Below are 18226 nucleotides of genomic sequence, written 5' to 3'. Positions count from 1 at the left end.
AAAAAGTTATTACAGCTTAAATAACTTGCAGCGGCGGCATTCAAATATCACCGCAACTTGTTTAAATGCATGCTGTAATATTTATGAGGGTCTTAAATACAAAATAGCAGCTTTAAATGCGTCTAGATAAGGTTAGGCTGCTTAACGCAACAAAATCGTGACTTATTCATGTCAGTGTAAACATTCGTAGAAACACGCGAGTCATCATGACACGAAAGACGATGCTTTTCACGTCGCTTGTTGCGCGTTATTTATCAGTTGCATATCTTTTCTTTGTATATGCAGGATTTAGGTTTTTAAACTTAAAAGCTATAAGGTGAAAAACGGAGTATTTTGGTTTAATGCGGCCTCATAATGCGAATAGCAACTTGTTTTAGTGTAATTATAATAAATCCTAGTTGTTTAATATTTAGTCTCAGCACTGAATGCTAATAATTTGCTTTGCTGCAACTGTAGTAGGCGCTGGTCTAGAATCCTACCACAGTTCTAAAATCAACGCACAAAATTTGAGTTAGGGTGCGGGTTAGCGTTTGGGTGTGGGTGGGTCAAGTATTATTATATTCTTTGTTTAATAATAATACTTGACCCACCTTAACCCAAACGCTAACCCGCACCCTAACCCAAATGGTGTTTCGTTGTGGTAGGATTCTAGACCAGTGCCCTGTAGTAAAACACACATTGCCTTTAGCAATTTGTGTGCAGAATTAGATTAGTAAATTGCACCGTTTAATTAGAAATAGTTCAATTTGTAGGATTGTGAACCTATGGCTTGCATAAAACATGATTGCACAACTCCAAATTGGTCAATGCACACCCAAAATTTTGGTTAATAGTTGCATGAAATACAGACTGGGCCAATAATATTGTACAATTGTTACTTTATAGCCTATAGTTGAATTATTTAAAACAAATTAACTAAATCATCAAACATGTCTGTTCTTGAACAACTCAAAGGTTTAACCCAAGTTGTGGCTGACACAGGAGACATTCAAGGTATTTTTCTGCTTTGAGATTTATATATTTTTATGATTTTTGTGGAGTTTGGGGCTAAAAATTTGCGTCTAACCTCTATTTTTAATGTTGAACATTTTAATTTGTGTTATAAATAAATGCTGAATATAACTGTTTAGTTTTGTATTAACGCAAATTATATTGAGAAAGGGTGACAATATGGTTGCTCTGCTATGTATTTAAGCATTTTGATCTTACTTTCCTTTCCTAAATAATTTAAACAGGTTTACTGAATATATGTTGATTTTTAGCCATCGCACAGTACAAGCCGGTAGATGCAACGACCAACCCGTCACTATTGCTGGCCGCTTCGCAAATGCCCGAGTACCAATCCCTCGTGGACGATGCGATTAAACATGGAGTGGCATCTGCAGGGTGAGAAAATAATTGATGCAAGGATTTACACTTTGTGTTGAAATAACAAAATACTTGTTGATATACTAGAAGCCTTTAGGATGTGAATTGTCAAAAATTGTGGTCTCTTGTTATTTATATTTAGGTCACATTACTGTTTAATCCAGTTGTATATTTTTATTATAATAAGGAAATTAAAGTGGAATTAAGTCAGTTTTAATAATTAGTTAAAGCTTCAATTTTAGTTGTTGTTTAAAGGTAGTTTTTGATGCATCACTTATTTACAATGTTAATTTTTGGCTTGTTGTATTTAGTTATTAGTGAGTACAGTGAAAACAATTTTATTTACTTTTTTTATTGCCATGTTTTTTTCAGTGACATTAATGGACAAGTAGATGCAGCGATGACAAAACTATTTGTTAACTTCGGAGTTGAAATTCTGAAGACGGTTCCAGGGCGAGTTTCAACCGAAGTTGACGCAAGGTTTGGCGCCATTTATGATCATTCTTTAGAACTTTAGCTCACATTCTAGTTTCCTCGTTCTTCTTTTAAACTGAGGTATTGTAATTACGACGAGTTTGCCACCAAGTAAATTTTTCAATGGTCTCAAATAATATCATTTCCTGTTAAAAAAAAAAAAATTCACTTGGAATTTACCAACAACATATAAACCTATTTCACTGATAATGTATTTTGTGGGATGTGGGTAACAGAACAAATTTCTTAATTAATTGTGTAAAATGTGTTACAGTGTTTATGCCCAATGGATTTTGCAACAATATTTACATCCTGAATGTATATTCTGATGCAGACTTTCTTTTGACGCTGAGAAATCTGTAGCGAAGGCGCGACAGTTTATTGAACTTTACACAAAAGCTGGCATCTCAAAAGAACGGATTCTCATCAAACTGAGCACAACTTGGGAAGGAATACAAGCAGCAAAGTCAGTTTATTGTAGTTTAAATGATTAAAGGATAATTTGCAGCAGTAAAATGGCATTATGTTTTATGGTAAAAGAAAAATTAAAGTTTAGATTGTTTTATTCTTCCAAAAGATATCTGTTTCCAAATTATACACTATTGTTGTGTACTTTCTTCTGCGGCAAATAATATACTGATACTGATGATGACTGTAAACCAACATGTTAAATGTATATTTATTGATTTATTGTTGATATGTTAAATGTTTAGAGTGTTGGAGGCGGAAGGAATCCATTGCAACATGACGCTTCTATTTTCATTTGCCCAGGTTTGTTGTCTTATTTCTGATGTGTTCATTGTTTATTTCCACTTAATCCGATGCGTTATTGTTGATACGCTGGATCATAAACCATCTATTCACTTTCAATGTGATTATAAACACCAAAATATTGCCTGTTTTTATAAAGGTTACCTGTAAACAACAATTTGTTTAAAATTATATTACTTCAGGACAAAATGCAATTTTGACAAAAAGCTATAGCATTTCGTAAACTTAAAATGTATTTTTTTTATCTTACTTATTTAGTTTTTAAAGATTATCGGAAATGTTTCTAGCCTTCGTTTACTGACAGCAATCACATCATAAGCACTCAAATAAACCTATATTTAACCTAACTTGCTGTTTTTTGTGATGCAAAAATCTGTTTTATACTTCAGTCTAATTAAGAACCCGGCAACACCTTATATATTTTCCCCCAGGCAGTTGCTTGTGCAGAGGGAGGCGTAACCCTCATTTCTCCATTCGTGGGCCGAATATTCGACTGGTACGTCAAGAACACTGGACAGAAGGAATACGGATTGCTAGAAGACCCAGGTTTGTTTGAAATTACTGTGATTGTAATAATGTTGTATCATGGCTGCACATAGTAGGAACTACCTTGTTGCTTTGCCATCTGGTGTTTATTGTATTGGTTCAAGATCTGTTAATTGGTGTTTGTTTATAATGGTTTAGGTTGTAAAAAAAGGACAGAATAAATGTCTATAGAATCAGTTGTAGGTGACATAAAAAGTAGATCTTAGGAAAATTTTCTTTGTTTTTAAACTAATTGTTGTTGTTAAATGAAACAACTCTCACAATTTTTTGTTTTGAATAGGTTTTTGTGTATAATTGCAATTTTGCAAAAAAAAAAAATAACAAATGGAAATGATTCAGCAGTTTAAACTAAATAAAAGGTTGTGTCATTGACTTTGTTAATGTTTGTTTTGCCTTGCTGTTTGTCTACTGTTCAATGAACTTACAAATATTTGGTGTAACAACTCAATGTATGAATTCAACTGAAAGTTATGATATTCTTGTAGTATCCAAGGTTTTCTGCAAAGTTTTGCCCGACACTTGATGTGTATGATTAATGTTAAGTGGAGCGTAAATTTCCTGTTGGGGTTTTCTACCTGAGCGCATAAATTACACTGGTTTGGTGAATTCCTATCAGGGCAACTGACCGAGCTCAACTATTTCATGCGTGAAAAGCCTGTCATTGTCACAATTTGCTATTAATAGCTCATCTCACTCAAATAGACTTGGATAAAGCACAGTTATGGGACATATTTTAAGAAAACTGCAAAAAAATCAGTCATGCCTTTTTTAAGTAAAGCACATTCTATAGCCAAGGTTGACCAGGTGGTGTGCAATAAAATATCAATAGCAGCTATACTTTGCTATATTCATAAATTTGATGCTTTATGACATACTTAATTGTAAATATTTATTTTTTTCACAATTTTAGGTAAATAACATATCATTTGTTATTTCCTATTAAATTTTAGGTTTTTCATTTATAAATTATAACTGGAACTTATTGGCGGTTGCTCATAAAATAAAATCTGAAATGTTCCAGTAATAGCTTTAATATTTTGTAACTTAACTTATCATAATGGATTTTTACATACAATTAAACATTTATATTAATGTTGTGTGTCATATTTTATTCACCCAGGTGTTAAGAGTGTGACAAAGATCTATAACTACTACAAGAAGTATGGTTACAAAACTGTGGTTATGGGGGCTTCATTTCGCAACACTAACCAGATCAAGGCTTTGGCGGGATGCGATTTGCTCACAATATCGTAAGTAACAACCAATGAATAGATGTGTATACTAAATCTCAACTTATGTATTATCACGTAAATGCCTTTTATATCTGTTATCACATTTAGCAAATATTTCAGGTTAAATATTCTAATGAGTAAAAAAATATTACATATTACCTCATTTTGCTTGATTGAAAAAAATTAATTTTCCAATGTTTTTAAAAAAAATCATGCCAAGCACTTCATGTGGATAAATTATTAGATTAAAGTTCTATAAAAAAATACCTTTTATGAAAATGTTTAAACATATGTCATGCTGCATAATTAGGTTTTTGTACTGACCAACAAATTAGTTAGATTTGTGATAAGTGATGTAAGTTTGTTTATTTGTTGCTTTCAGTCCCAAGTTGCTTGCTCTGCTGCAAAATGACGCCGAGAACCTCACTCCACAATTGTCAACAGATAAAGCAAAGTGCTCAGAAGAACCAAAGGTTTGTGGTTTTTGTTATGTACAATGCATGTCTGTTGAGCATTGAACACACAACTGCTTAACTTAGATTTCATTTCAGAACAGTTTGACTTCTGAGTTCTACTTCACAATAATAAATTTGTCAAATTGTTAGCGACAAACAAACGTGTTATTCTTTATTTTAAAAGGCGAAATTTATTTTATAAGATTATTTTTTAAAGGCAACTTCAGTTGAAACATGTTTCATTCAATAAATCCTCATAATATCTCCCAAGTGTGTTTCGCCCCTGTTTAGTTTCACAATTTCCAAGTTAGAAGTTGAAAATTATTCTTACAAAGAAGTCAAAAGAAAAAAAACGTACATTTTTTCAACTGGCTGCCCCTTTTGCTTCTTTATAAGCAAAAAATAATTAATTTCTGTAGAAATTTTAAACTATAGTTCAAGAACCACTGTTGTATATCTCGTTTGTGCATTAAATTAATGTTGCTCAATCTTTGATGATATAAACAGTGCTGCTCCATACAGCCATGCATAGATTGTGTATCTTTCACTGCGTCATATTGTTGTCCAGGTTAGTCTTGATGAGGCTTCGTTCCGGTTCCTGCACAACGAAGACCCGATGGCCGTCGAAAAACTTGCCGAGGGAATCAGGAAGTTTGCAGCCGATGCAATCAAGCTGGAAAACATGATCAGAGTAAGCACCATTCATCTTTTGGTAATACAAGGGTTTACTTAAATTGCTATTGGTGGTGTCTGTTTCATTTATATAAGGAGTTCTAGAATTCCTAAATGTTTTTTTTCATATGGACCCCTATATTTTTTTTATATCGTGGACTTGGCCTGCATTAACTTTTTCGGATGACATCATAAAATTGCTGCAATAAACTTAAGATACTTTATGCTGTCGGTTCAACATTTGTGAAACGAAGGAGCAATACATTCAAGTAGAAGACGCATGTTTTTTTAATGTATTTTTTGAAATATGCATACACATATTTGTACAACAACAGTGATGAAGCCTTTCTAAAGTCCTTTTTTTGACAGATTTGTTGGGTCTGTTAAAAACTTAAAGTTTTAAACTATTTTTATTTAAAAATTTGTCACTTTTTTACACACCAAGATTTAATTAAGCTTTTATGTGCCCCTAAAACTTATCCACCTACCCCAGTTTAAGAACCCTTGATATGGAGTTGTACAGCTACCATAGGTTGTTGTGCTAATATTCTGTTATTCACAAAACAAATTTCATAACAATATGAACAACACAGGAATTGTGCTTTTCTGACTTTGTAAACTATACCTTTAAGTGGTTGGTAAATTTTCAGTTATTGTAAACCGAATAACACTTTTGTTTGTTTCTCACTATTTTAAAATGCTTTTTAAAGCCCCGAATCGGTCTGCCAAAGTTTTCAGGTTAAACTGTAGACACCAACCTTAGCACATGATTAAAAATTTACACGCCCTGATATTTTAAACTAACTTTCAAATTTGTTTTTCAGGAGAAGATTTCAGCTTAAAGGAGAGCAACAGGTTGCAACTTGAAGTTACCTTCAACCTCCAACAATCACTGATTTAAGCTCCTTTTCGTTCTTTCTAAACTTCCTAAATAAAGTTACTATTTGGTACAAATGTTGTATAAACCGTCCATGACCAAATAAGTTGCCTATAGATGTTTGTTTGGTGTTTTTTCGGTTAACTTGTCCCACAATAAAGTCGCCCCCCAAGTTGCATTTTAAGTATTAATAGATCATAAGTAAATGGTGTTTTGGTTTTTAGAATACCGTTTTTTTTCAGAATTTGTGTTGAATAAATGTGATACGTTATTGTGTCCACCTTTTTTGTAAAATGTACGTTGCACATATAGTTACTGCCATTTACTTGCAGTACATTAGTGACCTTCAATTCTTGTTAATACCAACTTTTATTCTCAATTTCCTTCTGACATTCTCAACTTGTATGCGATTATTTAATCAATATATTCACGATAAATATGCATATGTGAGTGTCTTTTTTATGTGTGGTTCACACCACAATTGTTATTAGATCAGTTGTGAGTTCTATTTTAAAACAGTATTTTAGTAAAAAATCACAAGATTATTTTGTTGCGCTGTTGGTCAGGTTAACATTTTATTAAGAACTACTTATAAAAAAAAGAATAAACCGACGTAAAACCTGTTTAAAAATATAAACATAAAAACAAATAACAACAATAAACATTTACTCACTAGTTGTCAGTTTAACTATGCTTTTGGGAAAGAAAATGTGTTGCTTACTGTGGAATTTTATTCATTCAATAAAGATCCTTTATAAAAATAAATATGATGCAATTAATAATGGATAAAATTATGCCTGTAAACTATTTACCCACATTTTAAGCAGAACCAGTATTAAACAAAAACACATAATAGTTTAACTTGCTGTTTTTAAAGTAATATTTTGCTTAAAAATTGCCCACGGTTCGAACCCCACTATTAAAAGTTTCGTCGTGAAGCGTTGTGTGCATGTGCAGGGCGACGCATGTTGAGTTTGATTGACAGGTGACCGTTGCTGGGAAGAACTTTCTAGATTTCAAACTTCCAAACTATTTCGAATCAAACTTTAGAACTATTTAGTTGCTTCGTTGGTTACTCGGTTTATTTCTTTGGATAGACACAGAACTTATATAAAATGGTAAGTCAGTGCAAATGTATTTCTAATAAATTGCGTAAATTATAAATAGCAAGCATTTAGTTATGTTATAAATACTCAAAATTGCGTTTTTCAATGTTTTGTTTTTATATTATTGTTAATAGATGTTGGTATATAGGAATATTACTTTCCATATGCTAAGTATACCACAACGAACAATTAATATTATTAAATAATTAAAATAATAGGACTTGACTCGGCGCTGGTCTAGAATCCTACCACAACGTTGAAATGATTATTAAGCAATGCATAATATGTGGGTTAGGGTGTCGGTTAGTGTTTGGGTGTGGGTAGGTCAAGTAATATTGTTTAACACTATTACTGGACTCACCCAAACCCAAACGCTAACCGGCACCCTAACCAAAATAATGTTCGTTGTGGTAGGATTCTAGACGAGCGCCCTTGACTCACCCAAACGCTAACCCTAACCAAAGTGTTGTGCTATGCTTTAACTTTCGTTTCAACGCTGTGGTAGGATTCTAGACCAGCGCCAAACTTTTAGCAGAAGCTAAAAACTTGTTATAAGCACAAAAAACACTTTAATTATGATTTTATTGCAGCAAGCCCCGATTATTCTCCTCAAAGAGGGAACGGATACTTCGCAAGGAATTCCGCAACTTGTCAGCAACATTAATGCTTGCCAAGTAATCGCTGAAGCTATTCGAACGACCCTAGGTCCTCGTGGAATGGACAAGCTCATTGTTGACAATAACGGTAAATATATTTTACTTTAATTTAGTAGAACTATATAAACCCTGTTATGCAAAATATGTTTCTAATAGTGTTGTTAGATAGTTTTTATATACAATTACTTATACAATTATATTTTACTAAAAGGCTTAATGTTTTATGACATTAGCCTCTTGTTATAATATTGCTAACTGAAAAAAAAATCTATTTAAAATATTTATTTATGAGTCCTGCTTCTAGTTTTAATTAACCCCCAATTTTCCACTGTTTTAGGCAAAGCAACAATTTCAAACGATGGAGCCACAATTTTGAAGTTGTTGGACGTTGTTCACCCAGCCGCAAAAACTTTAGTCGATATTTCAAAATCTCAAGATTCTGAGGTGAAGGGATTTAATTGTTTAAATAATGATTGATTTTATAAGGGAACTACGCATAAACATAGATAATGCTATTCAATGTAAGCAGTGTTGTAATGACTTAAGTAAATGACTTGACTTAAGTGCACTTAAGTCAACTGTTTTTAAATGACTTGACTTGACTTAAGTCATTTGGACAAATGACCTGGGTTAAAATAAATTGTTTTAATTTAGCAATTAATTATAAAATTGCGTTATTTAGCCCAATCTTTGCGCATAAAAGAATTTGCTTGTTATATGCTGCTTTTATGTTATTTTTATAAGGAAATTACACATAAACATACTGATATTCTAGAAAGCAAGGGAACCATTTATAAACACAAAACCTGCACCCAAAAACTGCACTTTTTGCAATCGGTAAACCTACAACCCTGGATTTTGGACAATGCACCCACAAGGTTTTAAGATCTAGCATGCTTTAATCTGTTTGGGAAAACATGAACTGCTAGTTTACAATTTGTTTTTCTATGATAATGCTGAATAATGTACGGAGTGACACAATATATTTTAATCCTGTCTCGTAATAATAAAAATCTTCTGTTCCAGGTAGGAGACGGAACGACCACCGTCACTTTGTTGGCAGCAGAGTTCCTCAAGCAAGCCAAGCAGTTCGTCGAGGACGGCGTCCACCCACAGATTATCGTGCGAGCTTATCGCAGAGCAACTCAACTCTCCATCCAGAAGATCAAGTCGATCCAAGTTGAAATCAAGAAAGATGATCCTAAGTAATTATTCTTGTTAATTCCAATAAAAGGTGTACTGAGACTATAGAAAATGTGGATAACCAATTTATATTTGAAGAAATTATCAGTTGTTTGGTATCCCAGGTACTACAACTTTACTTTCCAGAATGATCAACATAAAGAACTTAAATTTTGTTACGTATTAAACATAAATAGTTTTATTTAAACCAACAAAGGTTTTTACAAATATCCTGTTTGTTTATTTCACATATCCTGTGAATATTATCACAGCTAGAGATGTCTGGTAATCTGATTGGCCGATAAGCGATGCCAAGTGAAAATATCGTTTATATATATTTTGCCTATTCTATGCCACATTAGCCATGGTTGTAATCTAACTGAGCATTTTCTAATTTAAACAAAGAAAAAAATTGCATAGGACAAAGTATACCATAATAGCAATAGATGTAACTTATTTTCAGTGCTAAAGCTTTTTTTTTCAGCCTGGAAAACATTACACTTGTTTTTGCAAATTTAATCCATTTTGCTTACTTGCAAAAGTAATCGTGTCAAATGGTATTGGATTAGTTTGTGGTACTTTTACAAAAATAGTAGGTATGAGGATTACAACCCCAATCATAAGTATTCTCACTTTCCAGCGAGCAGCGAAGTTTGTTGGAAAAATGTGCAGCCACAGCGCTGAGCTCGAAGTTGATCGCTTCGTACAAGGACATATTTGCCCCGATGGTTGTGGACGCTGTGATGTCACTCGATGAACTTCTTCCTCTCAAGATGATCGGCATCAAGAAGATCTCAGGAGGAGCTTTGGAGGTTTGCTGACAATTTTTTGAAGTATTTTAAATTGTGCTGCAAACGGAAGTGTTAGTTTTAATGTTGTGCAGCTTGTGACCTGCAAGTGAAATCGCCCGGCCATTGGGCCCAAAAATTAAATTAACACTGCCTCCTGCTAACATATTGCAAAGATGTAACCGCAGTTCATACTAGGGATAATATCGGGTCGGAGCTGTTTCCAAGTTGTGGTATTAACGCACCGATACCAAATTAATATTGTATGTAGATTGTACACCTTATATGGTGTGCTCACTAAAAAATAACAACAAAACCTAAAGTTGCATTTCTTTAATATTGAAAAAAAAATTTCTAAAATTTAATATTTTTTTTTCAATTAAAAAAATCTGATGTTTATCCCTTTAATTTGTTTATATCTTTTTAAATTGTTTCTCCAGGAATCCAAACTTGTTACTGGAGTTGCGTTCAAGAAAACCTTTTCCTACGCTGGTTTTGAAATGCAGCGCAAGAAATACAAAAACCCCAAAATTGCACTTTTGAACGTCGAGCTGGAACTCAAGTCGGAAAAAGAGAATGCTGAAGTTCGAGTGAACAATGTTGAAGTGAGTATGGAATAAAATATTGTTGGCTTGTAAGACAATGTTTTATTCATTTTGCTTGTAATCTGAGTGGTTTATTTAATGGTTTATTTCTTTATAAAAAACTAAAACTCCTATTTATTAATCAAAACTTTGGTTTAATAAAAGTGATACATATATCAAAGGCAGTAAACATCTTAACAATAGGCTGTAGGTAATTGTCTTGCATAGAAGAGCATGTGTTTTTATACTCACAGGTAGGTTTGTTATGCAGAAATGGTTTGGTAAACCAAAATACAAAACTCCGTAAACCAAACACAACCCTATGCTTAACTGTTTATAAACTAGTTCAAACACTTAATGGAAGACCCAGCGTAAATCACTGCAATATTATTGTAATAAAGTTTTAATCTTTCAGGATTACCAAGAAATAGTTGATGCGGAATGGCAAATACTCTACGACAAAATGAAGCTTATCTGTGAAAGTGGAGCTAATGTAAGTGAACTATGGAATTCATGTTGTTTATATCGGTGGTTTCAACTTTAATTAGTAAGTAGTGTCTGAATCTTATTAAACAGTAGTATGAATATCAAAGCCCATACAGAAGTAGTTACATTTTAAACGTTTTGAATAAATATTTATTCATTTTCATTATTATGGGCTACTATGTTTAACTAATACCTTTGTGCTCCACAGCAGGACATATTATCACAAAAATTACAAAAGTATTTAAAATGTTAAAACTTCAATAAATTTTTAGTTCATATTCACCTCAAGCGATTTAGAACAGAAATATTAATGCCACCATTATTTTCCAGTTTTTGTCCTGTCACCCAGATTTAATAATTCTACTGTTTAATATAATAATCGCAAAAGCGCCGAATTAAAAAAAACGAAACTCTAACATAGAAATTTTATGCAGGTTGTCCTGAGTAAGCTCCCGATTGGAGACGTTGCAACGCAGTATTTTGCCGACCGTGACATGTTTTGTGCTGGACGAGTCACTGAAGAGGATCTGAAAAGAACAATGAAGGTAATTTGACATAGTACTTGTACCTTTGTGTAGCAATTAAAAAAATGCTAATTTAAAAAATACCCTAGAAAATAACCAATTGAAAATACTGTTGGAAATAGACTGTGACTAAATGGTTTATTGTGGTCATAGTCTTACAATGCGTATTTAGAGCTATGTTGTGATTTGAAACCCACTTACAATGCCAAAATGATTTTTGTCTTTGTATATCCCTTGTATGTAGTTTGTGGACGTGTAATTTATAAACAATATTGCTGCCAAAGAACAAACAAGATTGTTGATTTGTAGTGATTTAGTGAAACCAGTTATTCTAAATACAGTTACATGCCACCATCCCACACTTACCTTTGTCCCCATGTACTTTGTAAACCACTTATGTTGACTTTCTTTACAGGCTTGTGGAGGTGCGATCCAGACGAGTGTCCAGCAGCTAACCGAGGATGTTCTTGGAACTTGTGAGATGTTTGAAGAGGAACAAGTGGGAAGCGAGAGGTGACATATTTGTTGAACCAATATCTTACTAACTCTACGTGCCTCTCTTTAAAGAGCAGCCGGTATTCTTGGCAGCAAAAGTGCAGCAGTGTGAAATAATTAACCCATTCCGACTTTGTTAAGGGTCGTATTGTTAAATTTTGCACAACCTTGCTTCATCAAATCAAAGTGAAACCTTGTATTTGCTGTGTAACGTCAAAGCACATTAGGGTGGTTCAAAAAAACACTTTTTTATCAAATTTCAGTGGGGACCCCATGGAATTGTTAGGTTGCGTCTAAAAAACCCACAAAACAAATCTGAGCATGTTTGGTTCAGTATTGACCGTGCTACGTCAATTTGAAAATTCAGATTTGGGCTAAAATTTTGTAGTCATGGTACAAATGTCACATTTCAACAATATTTGTTAGGCTGTTTTGCACGGAAAATGGCTTTTTAGCACATTTTTTTAACTTTAGATAAGTAATTGATATAATTGTGTGAATTACTAAATGCACTATTATATTAATTTGATGTCATGTTTGCTGCATCTAAAATTTTAAGCCATTTTTCATACATAACAGCCTAACAAATGTTGTTGAAATGTGACATTTGTACCATGACTAAAAAAATTTTTTAGGGAGAGGACAATTAATATTTTCAAAATTTTAGCCCAAATCTGAATTTTCAAATTGACGTAGCACGGTCAATACTGAACCAAACGTGCTCAGATTTGGTTTGTGGGTTTTTAGAAGCAACCGAACAATTCCCCACTAAAATTTGACAAAAAAGTGTTTTTTTTTAACAACCCTAATGCACATCTAACCCTCTCAAACACATTACAACTTATGGTTTGAATTTAAATTATAGAGACTCTTATATAGAGTACATGTCATAATTTGCAAAATACCTGCCAACTGGTGAATAAGATTTTAAATTTAATAAAATTTCAGGGCTGTTGTTTACATAGGGTTTTAACTATATTATTTACTTTTTGTATGAAGGACGATGTGCACATTAATATTATATGAAAATGCTTATAGGGTTGTTTTAGTCAGTTTTATTATTAATAATTGTAATCTATTGTTGATCGGCAACATACTTCCTTTATTGAAAGAACGCTGTGTCATACAGTTCAGTTACAATTACCAGTGGAGTTGTTTTGATTATCATTACTATGCCTGGTATAGCCGTAGTATATTATGTTATATATTATATGACAATGTTGTTGGTTGTTTTATTCAGTGGATGTATTTTATTTCCAGGTTCAACTTCTTCCGAGGATGCCCGGAGGCTAAAACTTGCACGATCCTCCTTCGAGGGGGAGCCGAGCAGTTCATGGAGGAAACTGAACGATCGCTCCACGATGCAATCATGATCGTCAGGAGGGCCATCAAGGTACAACTGGTGTTCGCTGGACAGCTGGTGTTTGTGACATAGTTGGGAAGATAAATGGGAAAAAATCCGAATTTCTAATATTTCAGTAACTTATACTCTAAAAATGCATAGACTGGGCTAAAACTAAACAATGAGTAAAATTGTGACATTGAAACCTTCCAGTTTCCAATAATATTCAAGTTGTCTAATAATTATTTTGTAAATTTTAAATCCTTATTTGGACAACTCTTTATTATTTCATAACTTGTACCTTTTTAACCATGTTATTTTATAATTTAGTCATTCATAGCAATTGAAAAAATTGAAAAACTACACCAAGTAACAATTGTTGACAAATTGACAGAACGATGCTGTTGTGGCCGGTGGTGGCGCTATTGAGATGGAAATCAGCAAAACTTTGCGCGACTTTTCGCGAACCATCAAAGGAAAGCAACAATCGCTCATATCAGCCTATGGAAAGGTTTGTGAAGTTTCGTTTTCTTGTGAGTTTATTCTTTAGACTTTCCTGCCTAATCAAAGTCAGTCATTTATAAGTCTCTTAAGAATCTTTTTTGGCAATTTTAAGGCTATAACCGAAATTGGTAAAATAAATATTTTTAAAAACCGACTATGTAGCATAAAAACTCAAATCTTTGTGGCGCAAAATTAAATGTAAAAGTTCTAAATCCTCCATCTTTATTTGTAGGCTCTTGAAATCATTGCACGTCAACTTTGCGAAAATGCTGGTTTCGATTCGACGAATATCCTCAACAAACTAAGACAAGTTCACTCGAAAGACGACGGACTCTGGTGAGAACACTGTTTCACAATTGTAACTGCAGATGCGCTGTGGTGTCACTGAACCAGCAATAGATAAGTTCGTTTTATTTGGATACTTTATTCTTAGTTGTACTGTTCAATATTTCAAAAAAATCTATAGAGAGGGTATGGGTATGGCCCAGTGGTAGACCGACGGTCCGAAAACGGTTGAGGTCGTCAGTTCAAACCTCACCACGGGCTAGTTGTTGTTTTTCTAACCTGCCTTGTTTGCGCTACAATGCTGGTAAGGCTGACTGGTTCGTTAAGCCTCTCCGAAGGCGTCTTCTGCAGCCCACTGAGGGTGCCGTTATCGTTGGCCAGTGACTCCAACAGGGCTTGAGCACAGTATGTACATTGTGTATGTTTTAGTTACATAGAAGTGGTTCCTAGCCTTGTACATTAGTGGTGTGGTTTGTTTCTCGTTATAATGTATCTTGTCATCGCAGGTACGGCATCGACATCAACAAGGAGGACATCACCGACAACTTTGTGGCTTGTGTCTGGGAACCTTCCATTGTTAAGGTAAGAACATGTTATACTTGTATGATGTCAATGTCACCAAAACCACCAACAAGTCATAAATATCGAATGCATATGTGCACTGAACACCATCTGCCACCTAAAGATTGGATCATTTACAAAATGACGATACAATTACTGAAGAGCATCGAGCAATCTTTGCCATGGCAAAGTGGCTTCGGCTGTTTGACAAGCTTCTAGTACTTGCAACAAAGTACGAGTTCCAGATGCATTTTTTCCTATCCAGTTGTATTAAATCTCTCATGCATTTAAAAGAGAAAAAAAAAACTGAATGACATAAAAATTTACCCTGAACATTAAAAAAGATACAGCCTAAACTTAACGTCCTCACCACTGTTGAAGAGCCACATGCGGCTTGCGAGCAGCGGTCTGGCACGCTTGATCAAGTTGCAACAAGCATTTCGAATTATTTCACTCGTTACTCGTGAGCAATAAAAAAAAGAAGTGCGTTTAATGGCCACATTTTCCAACACTTGCAGATCAACGCCCTCACCGCCGCCTCAGAAGCAGCTTGCTTGATTCTTTCCGTCGACGAAACCATCAAGAACCCAAGGTCAGGTCAAGGTGAAGGTCAGATGCCGATGGGTCGGGGGCGCGGAAGGGGAAGACCCCGATAAACCCACCGGACCCAACACTAGTTCATTGCAGGTTCGTTTGAATCACTTGTGACTGAGCCTACTATAGTGGTGTGAGCACGTTTCTCTGTATTATAAACAAGTTATAATTTATCTTGAAATGCATGTCAAAGCCAAAAAGGACGACCAATCGACATCATCTTTACAAAGACGTTTTCATACGTTCGGTTGAAGTCGATTTATTCAACCTTTTTGGCTTTAAAATTCATTACCAAGCTAAATTGTAAAACTTGTTTATAGATGCATCTTTGAAAATAAAGTTGGTAAGTGTTTGATTAAATGACCTTGGGAATCTTTATCGTGGTTTGGGTTTTCGTATTTGCCCGCTCACCAATGCGAGAACAATCCGCTCCGGTGAGTGCTTATTGTCAATCACTCGCCCGACTGGTGAGTGCCTTTGAGCAAAAACTAGGTGTTGTTGTTGAACCTGCTGGACGCAAATCGATTTGCGACAAATCATGTTAAACGCCAAGACTTAATACAAGTTATTACGTAAATGGAGAACGATACACGCTTGGTCCCTTGTGCAACAACGAATTAATCAAGCACATGGTAAAACATCCTGCGTAATTCCATCAATTCGCAGACAGCGAGTCGACATTTTTGTCAAATGTTAATGCGTTCAGGATTGGTGGAGCGTGAACTGAGGGCGTAAAGTTTTATTCAAAATCAACCCTGCTTAATTACCTTAAAATTTCAACCACCCTAATTCCCTTTGCATTAGTCAGAATCTTAAGCGGTCTTGCTTAATCTATGTTATGAAATATGCAGGCCTAAGCATTTTGAATCGCTCTCTTTAGGGCTTCGCTCACTTCTACTTGTCGTAATTGCTGACCAAGCCCTTCTATTTCTTCCCCAGATGTCCGAAGCGTCCTCAAGATTGTTGATGTTCCATAAACTTGAATGTACCCGGTAATGTTGGCTGGCTTGTTGTTTCTTGAGCCTGTCGCATCCAAATAAACATGTGTGTTGTTGTACTTCAAGCTTCATATGATAGCAGCCTACTTAGTTCAGGGTTCTTAGCTTTTGTTCATCCGTGGACCAGCTGTTCAGATGCATATGATGCCATCAAGCAGACACCAGCTTATTCTCACACGAACATCTATTAGGCCAGGGGTGGGCAATTATTTTTAGCCGCGGGCCGCATGAGAAACCTAAAACATTGTAGCGGGCCGGGTCAAATATAGGATCTAAAATACATACAATATGACGTCATACTCTGACGGTGTAAAACAAATAATCAACCAATGTGTTATTACGTTTGGAGTTGTGTGAAAATGTGCGATTTAAGTCGGATTTAAAGAAGGTCACGAAACGTCGCGCGAAGCGCGAAAAATTTGCGACTATGTTTGTTTGAAAGTGCAAACTTTAACTTAGATTTAGATGGTACGCGAAGCATTGAGCACCGACTAAAAATGTATATTGCTTGATATATTAGCGTTTAAGTTGTGGGGCGCGTTGACCCAAAACTTAAGAATAAAATACGTGAAAATTTCGTACGAAAAACTTACCTATATGTTTTTTCTTCCTTTTCAAAGCTTTAAGTTACCGATGTGTTACAAAGTTTAACAAACTTAGCCTAACTAATATTTATATATATTTTAAATATCAGGCTAAGTTTGTTAAACTTTCGTTGGAGAGAGTGCCACTGAGCAGAGGACGCTATTTTTTCGTAAAGATGCAAAAAAATCGCGTGAAACATACAAGAACGACATAAGAGATTCGCGCGAAGCGCGAAAAGAATTCCGTTTTAGCATTTAGAACAGGCTAAAAATCGAATTTGGCGGAGTCTTGACAAGATCTGTCAACTTACCCTGGTTTTCGATTAGCCTACAGTATATGTATTTTATTGAAAATAAGCCGCGGGCCGGATTAAACTGCTTGGCGGGCCGTATGTTGCCTAGGTCTGTATTAGGCGAACGCAAACTTCAAGGGTTGGTAACACACCCTCCGCCATGCAAATCATCAACCTCGAATACCATTCCCAACTTTTCTTGGCCTTTTCAACTTCGTGAATTTAAAATTCACCTAGTATGTTCCTGTTTTGAGGGAACATTTCAGCCTAAATGCGCCGTGCATAACCCAGAACTATCAACAACGAAGGGTAAAAATTGGGATATCTGAATGCAATTCATTGCGTATTTCAAATATGAACATAAGATCGAGATTTTAACGACCCTGTTGATGTTACTCATTGGAACTTTTATTATACATTTTTGTTGTGCTCTTGACAACTTCGTATAATATGTAACTAAAATAATCCCATTATTTTCGAATATTTTCCTTTTACTTGGACCCATTTTCAATTGCAAAAACATCCTAGTTCCTTCTGATTATCAGTAATAATGAAATTCTTAAAAACTATGCGTTTTACCATGTTGCCAAATAAAATTGATCAAGGCCTGCGGCCCGCCACTAAAAAGTTACCGGTCCCTGCTCCTAACTACTACTTTCATTCACCAGCAACCAATGTATGCACCCCCGATCTTATTTAGTTATTGGACCGTGTTCCATTTAACTGTCTTTGTATAGGAGATTTGAATCAAACAGATTAATACACTACCACTATCACATTGCCAGTTTGTTCTTAAACATGTTTTTAAATTGGTCGAGGTAAACAAATCTTCCGGCTCTGACTGTAGTA

The 18226-nt window shown here is 34.7% G+C and overlaps 2 protein-coding genes across 2 annotated transcripts; both read left to right on the top strand.

Moving 5' to 3' along the window:
• The first annotated feature begins 883 nt into the window (after positions 1 to 883).
• On the top strand, positions 884 to 6838 carry LOC146137121 (transaldolase-like). The gene is made up of 10 exons (XM_083395002.1): positions 884 to 993; positions 1263 to 1386; positions 1741 to 1848; positions 2177 to 2308; positions 2556 to 2613; positions 3045 to 3159; positions 4280 to 4409; positions 4774 to 4864; positions 5415 to 5537; positions 6343 to 6838. Exons 1-10 carry the CDS (start codon positions 930 to 932, stop codon positions 6358 to 6360), a joined length of 963 nt encoding a protein of 320 aa, XP_083251128.1. The 5' UTR covers positions 884 to 929; the 3' UTR covers positions 6361 to 6838.
• A 536-nt stretch (positions 6839 to 7374) lies between these two features.
• On the top strand, positions 7375 to 16559 carry LOC146137120 (T-complex protein 1 subunit eta-like). Its single transcript, XM_083395554.1, has 15 exons — positions 7375 to 7513; positions 8092 to 8245; positions 8495 to 8601; positions 9184 to 9362; positions 9980 to 10151; positions 10568 to 10732; positions 11127 to 11204; positions 11632 to 11742; positions 12137 to 12234; positions 13477 to 13609; positions 13953 to 14069; positions 14295 to 14398; positions 14854 to 14929; positions 15427 to 15595; positions 16442 to 16559. Exons 1-14 carry the CDS (start codon positions 7511 to 7513, stop codon positions 15562 to 15564), a joined length of 1635 nt encoding a protein of 544 aa, XP_083251680.1. The 5' UTR covers positions 7375 to 7510; the 3' UTR covers positions 15565 to 15595; positions 16442 to 16559.
• The last annotated feature ends 1667 nt before the right edge of the window (positions 16560 to 18226 follow it).

The sequence above is a fragment of the Ascidiella aspersa genome, chromosome 8 (genome assembly GCF_963924565.1).
Source record: "Ascidiella aspersa chromosome 8, kaAscAspe10.2, whole genome shotgun sequence".
In the NCBI taxonomy this organism is placed as follows: domain Eukaryota; kingdom Metazoa; phylum Chordata; class Ascidiacea; order Phlebobranchia; family Ascidiidae; genus Ascidiella; species Ascidiella aspersa.
This window is presented reverse-complemented; position numbering and strand designations above follow the sequence as displayed.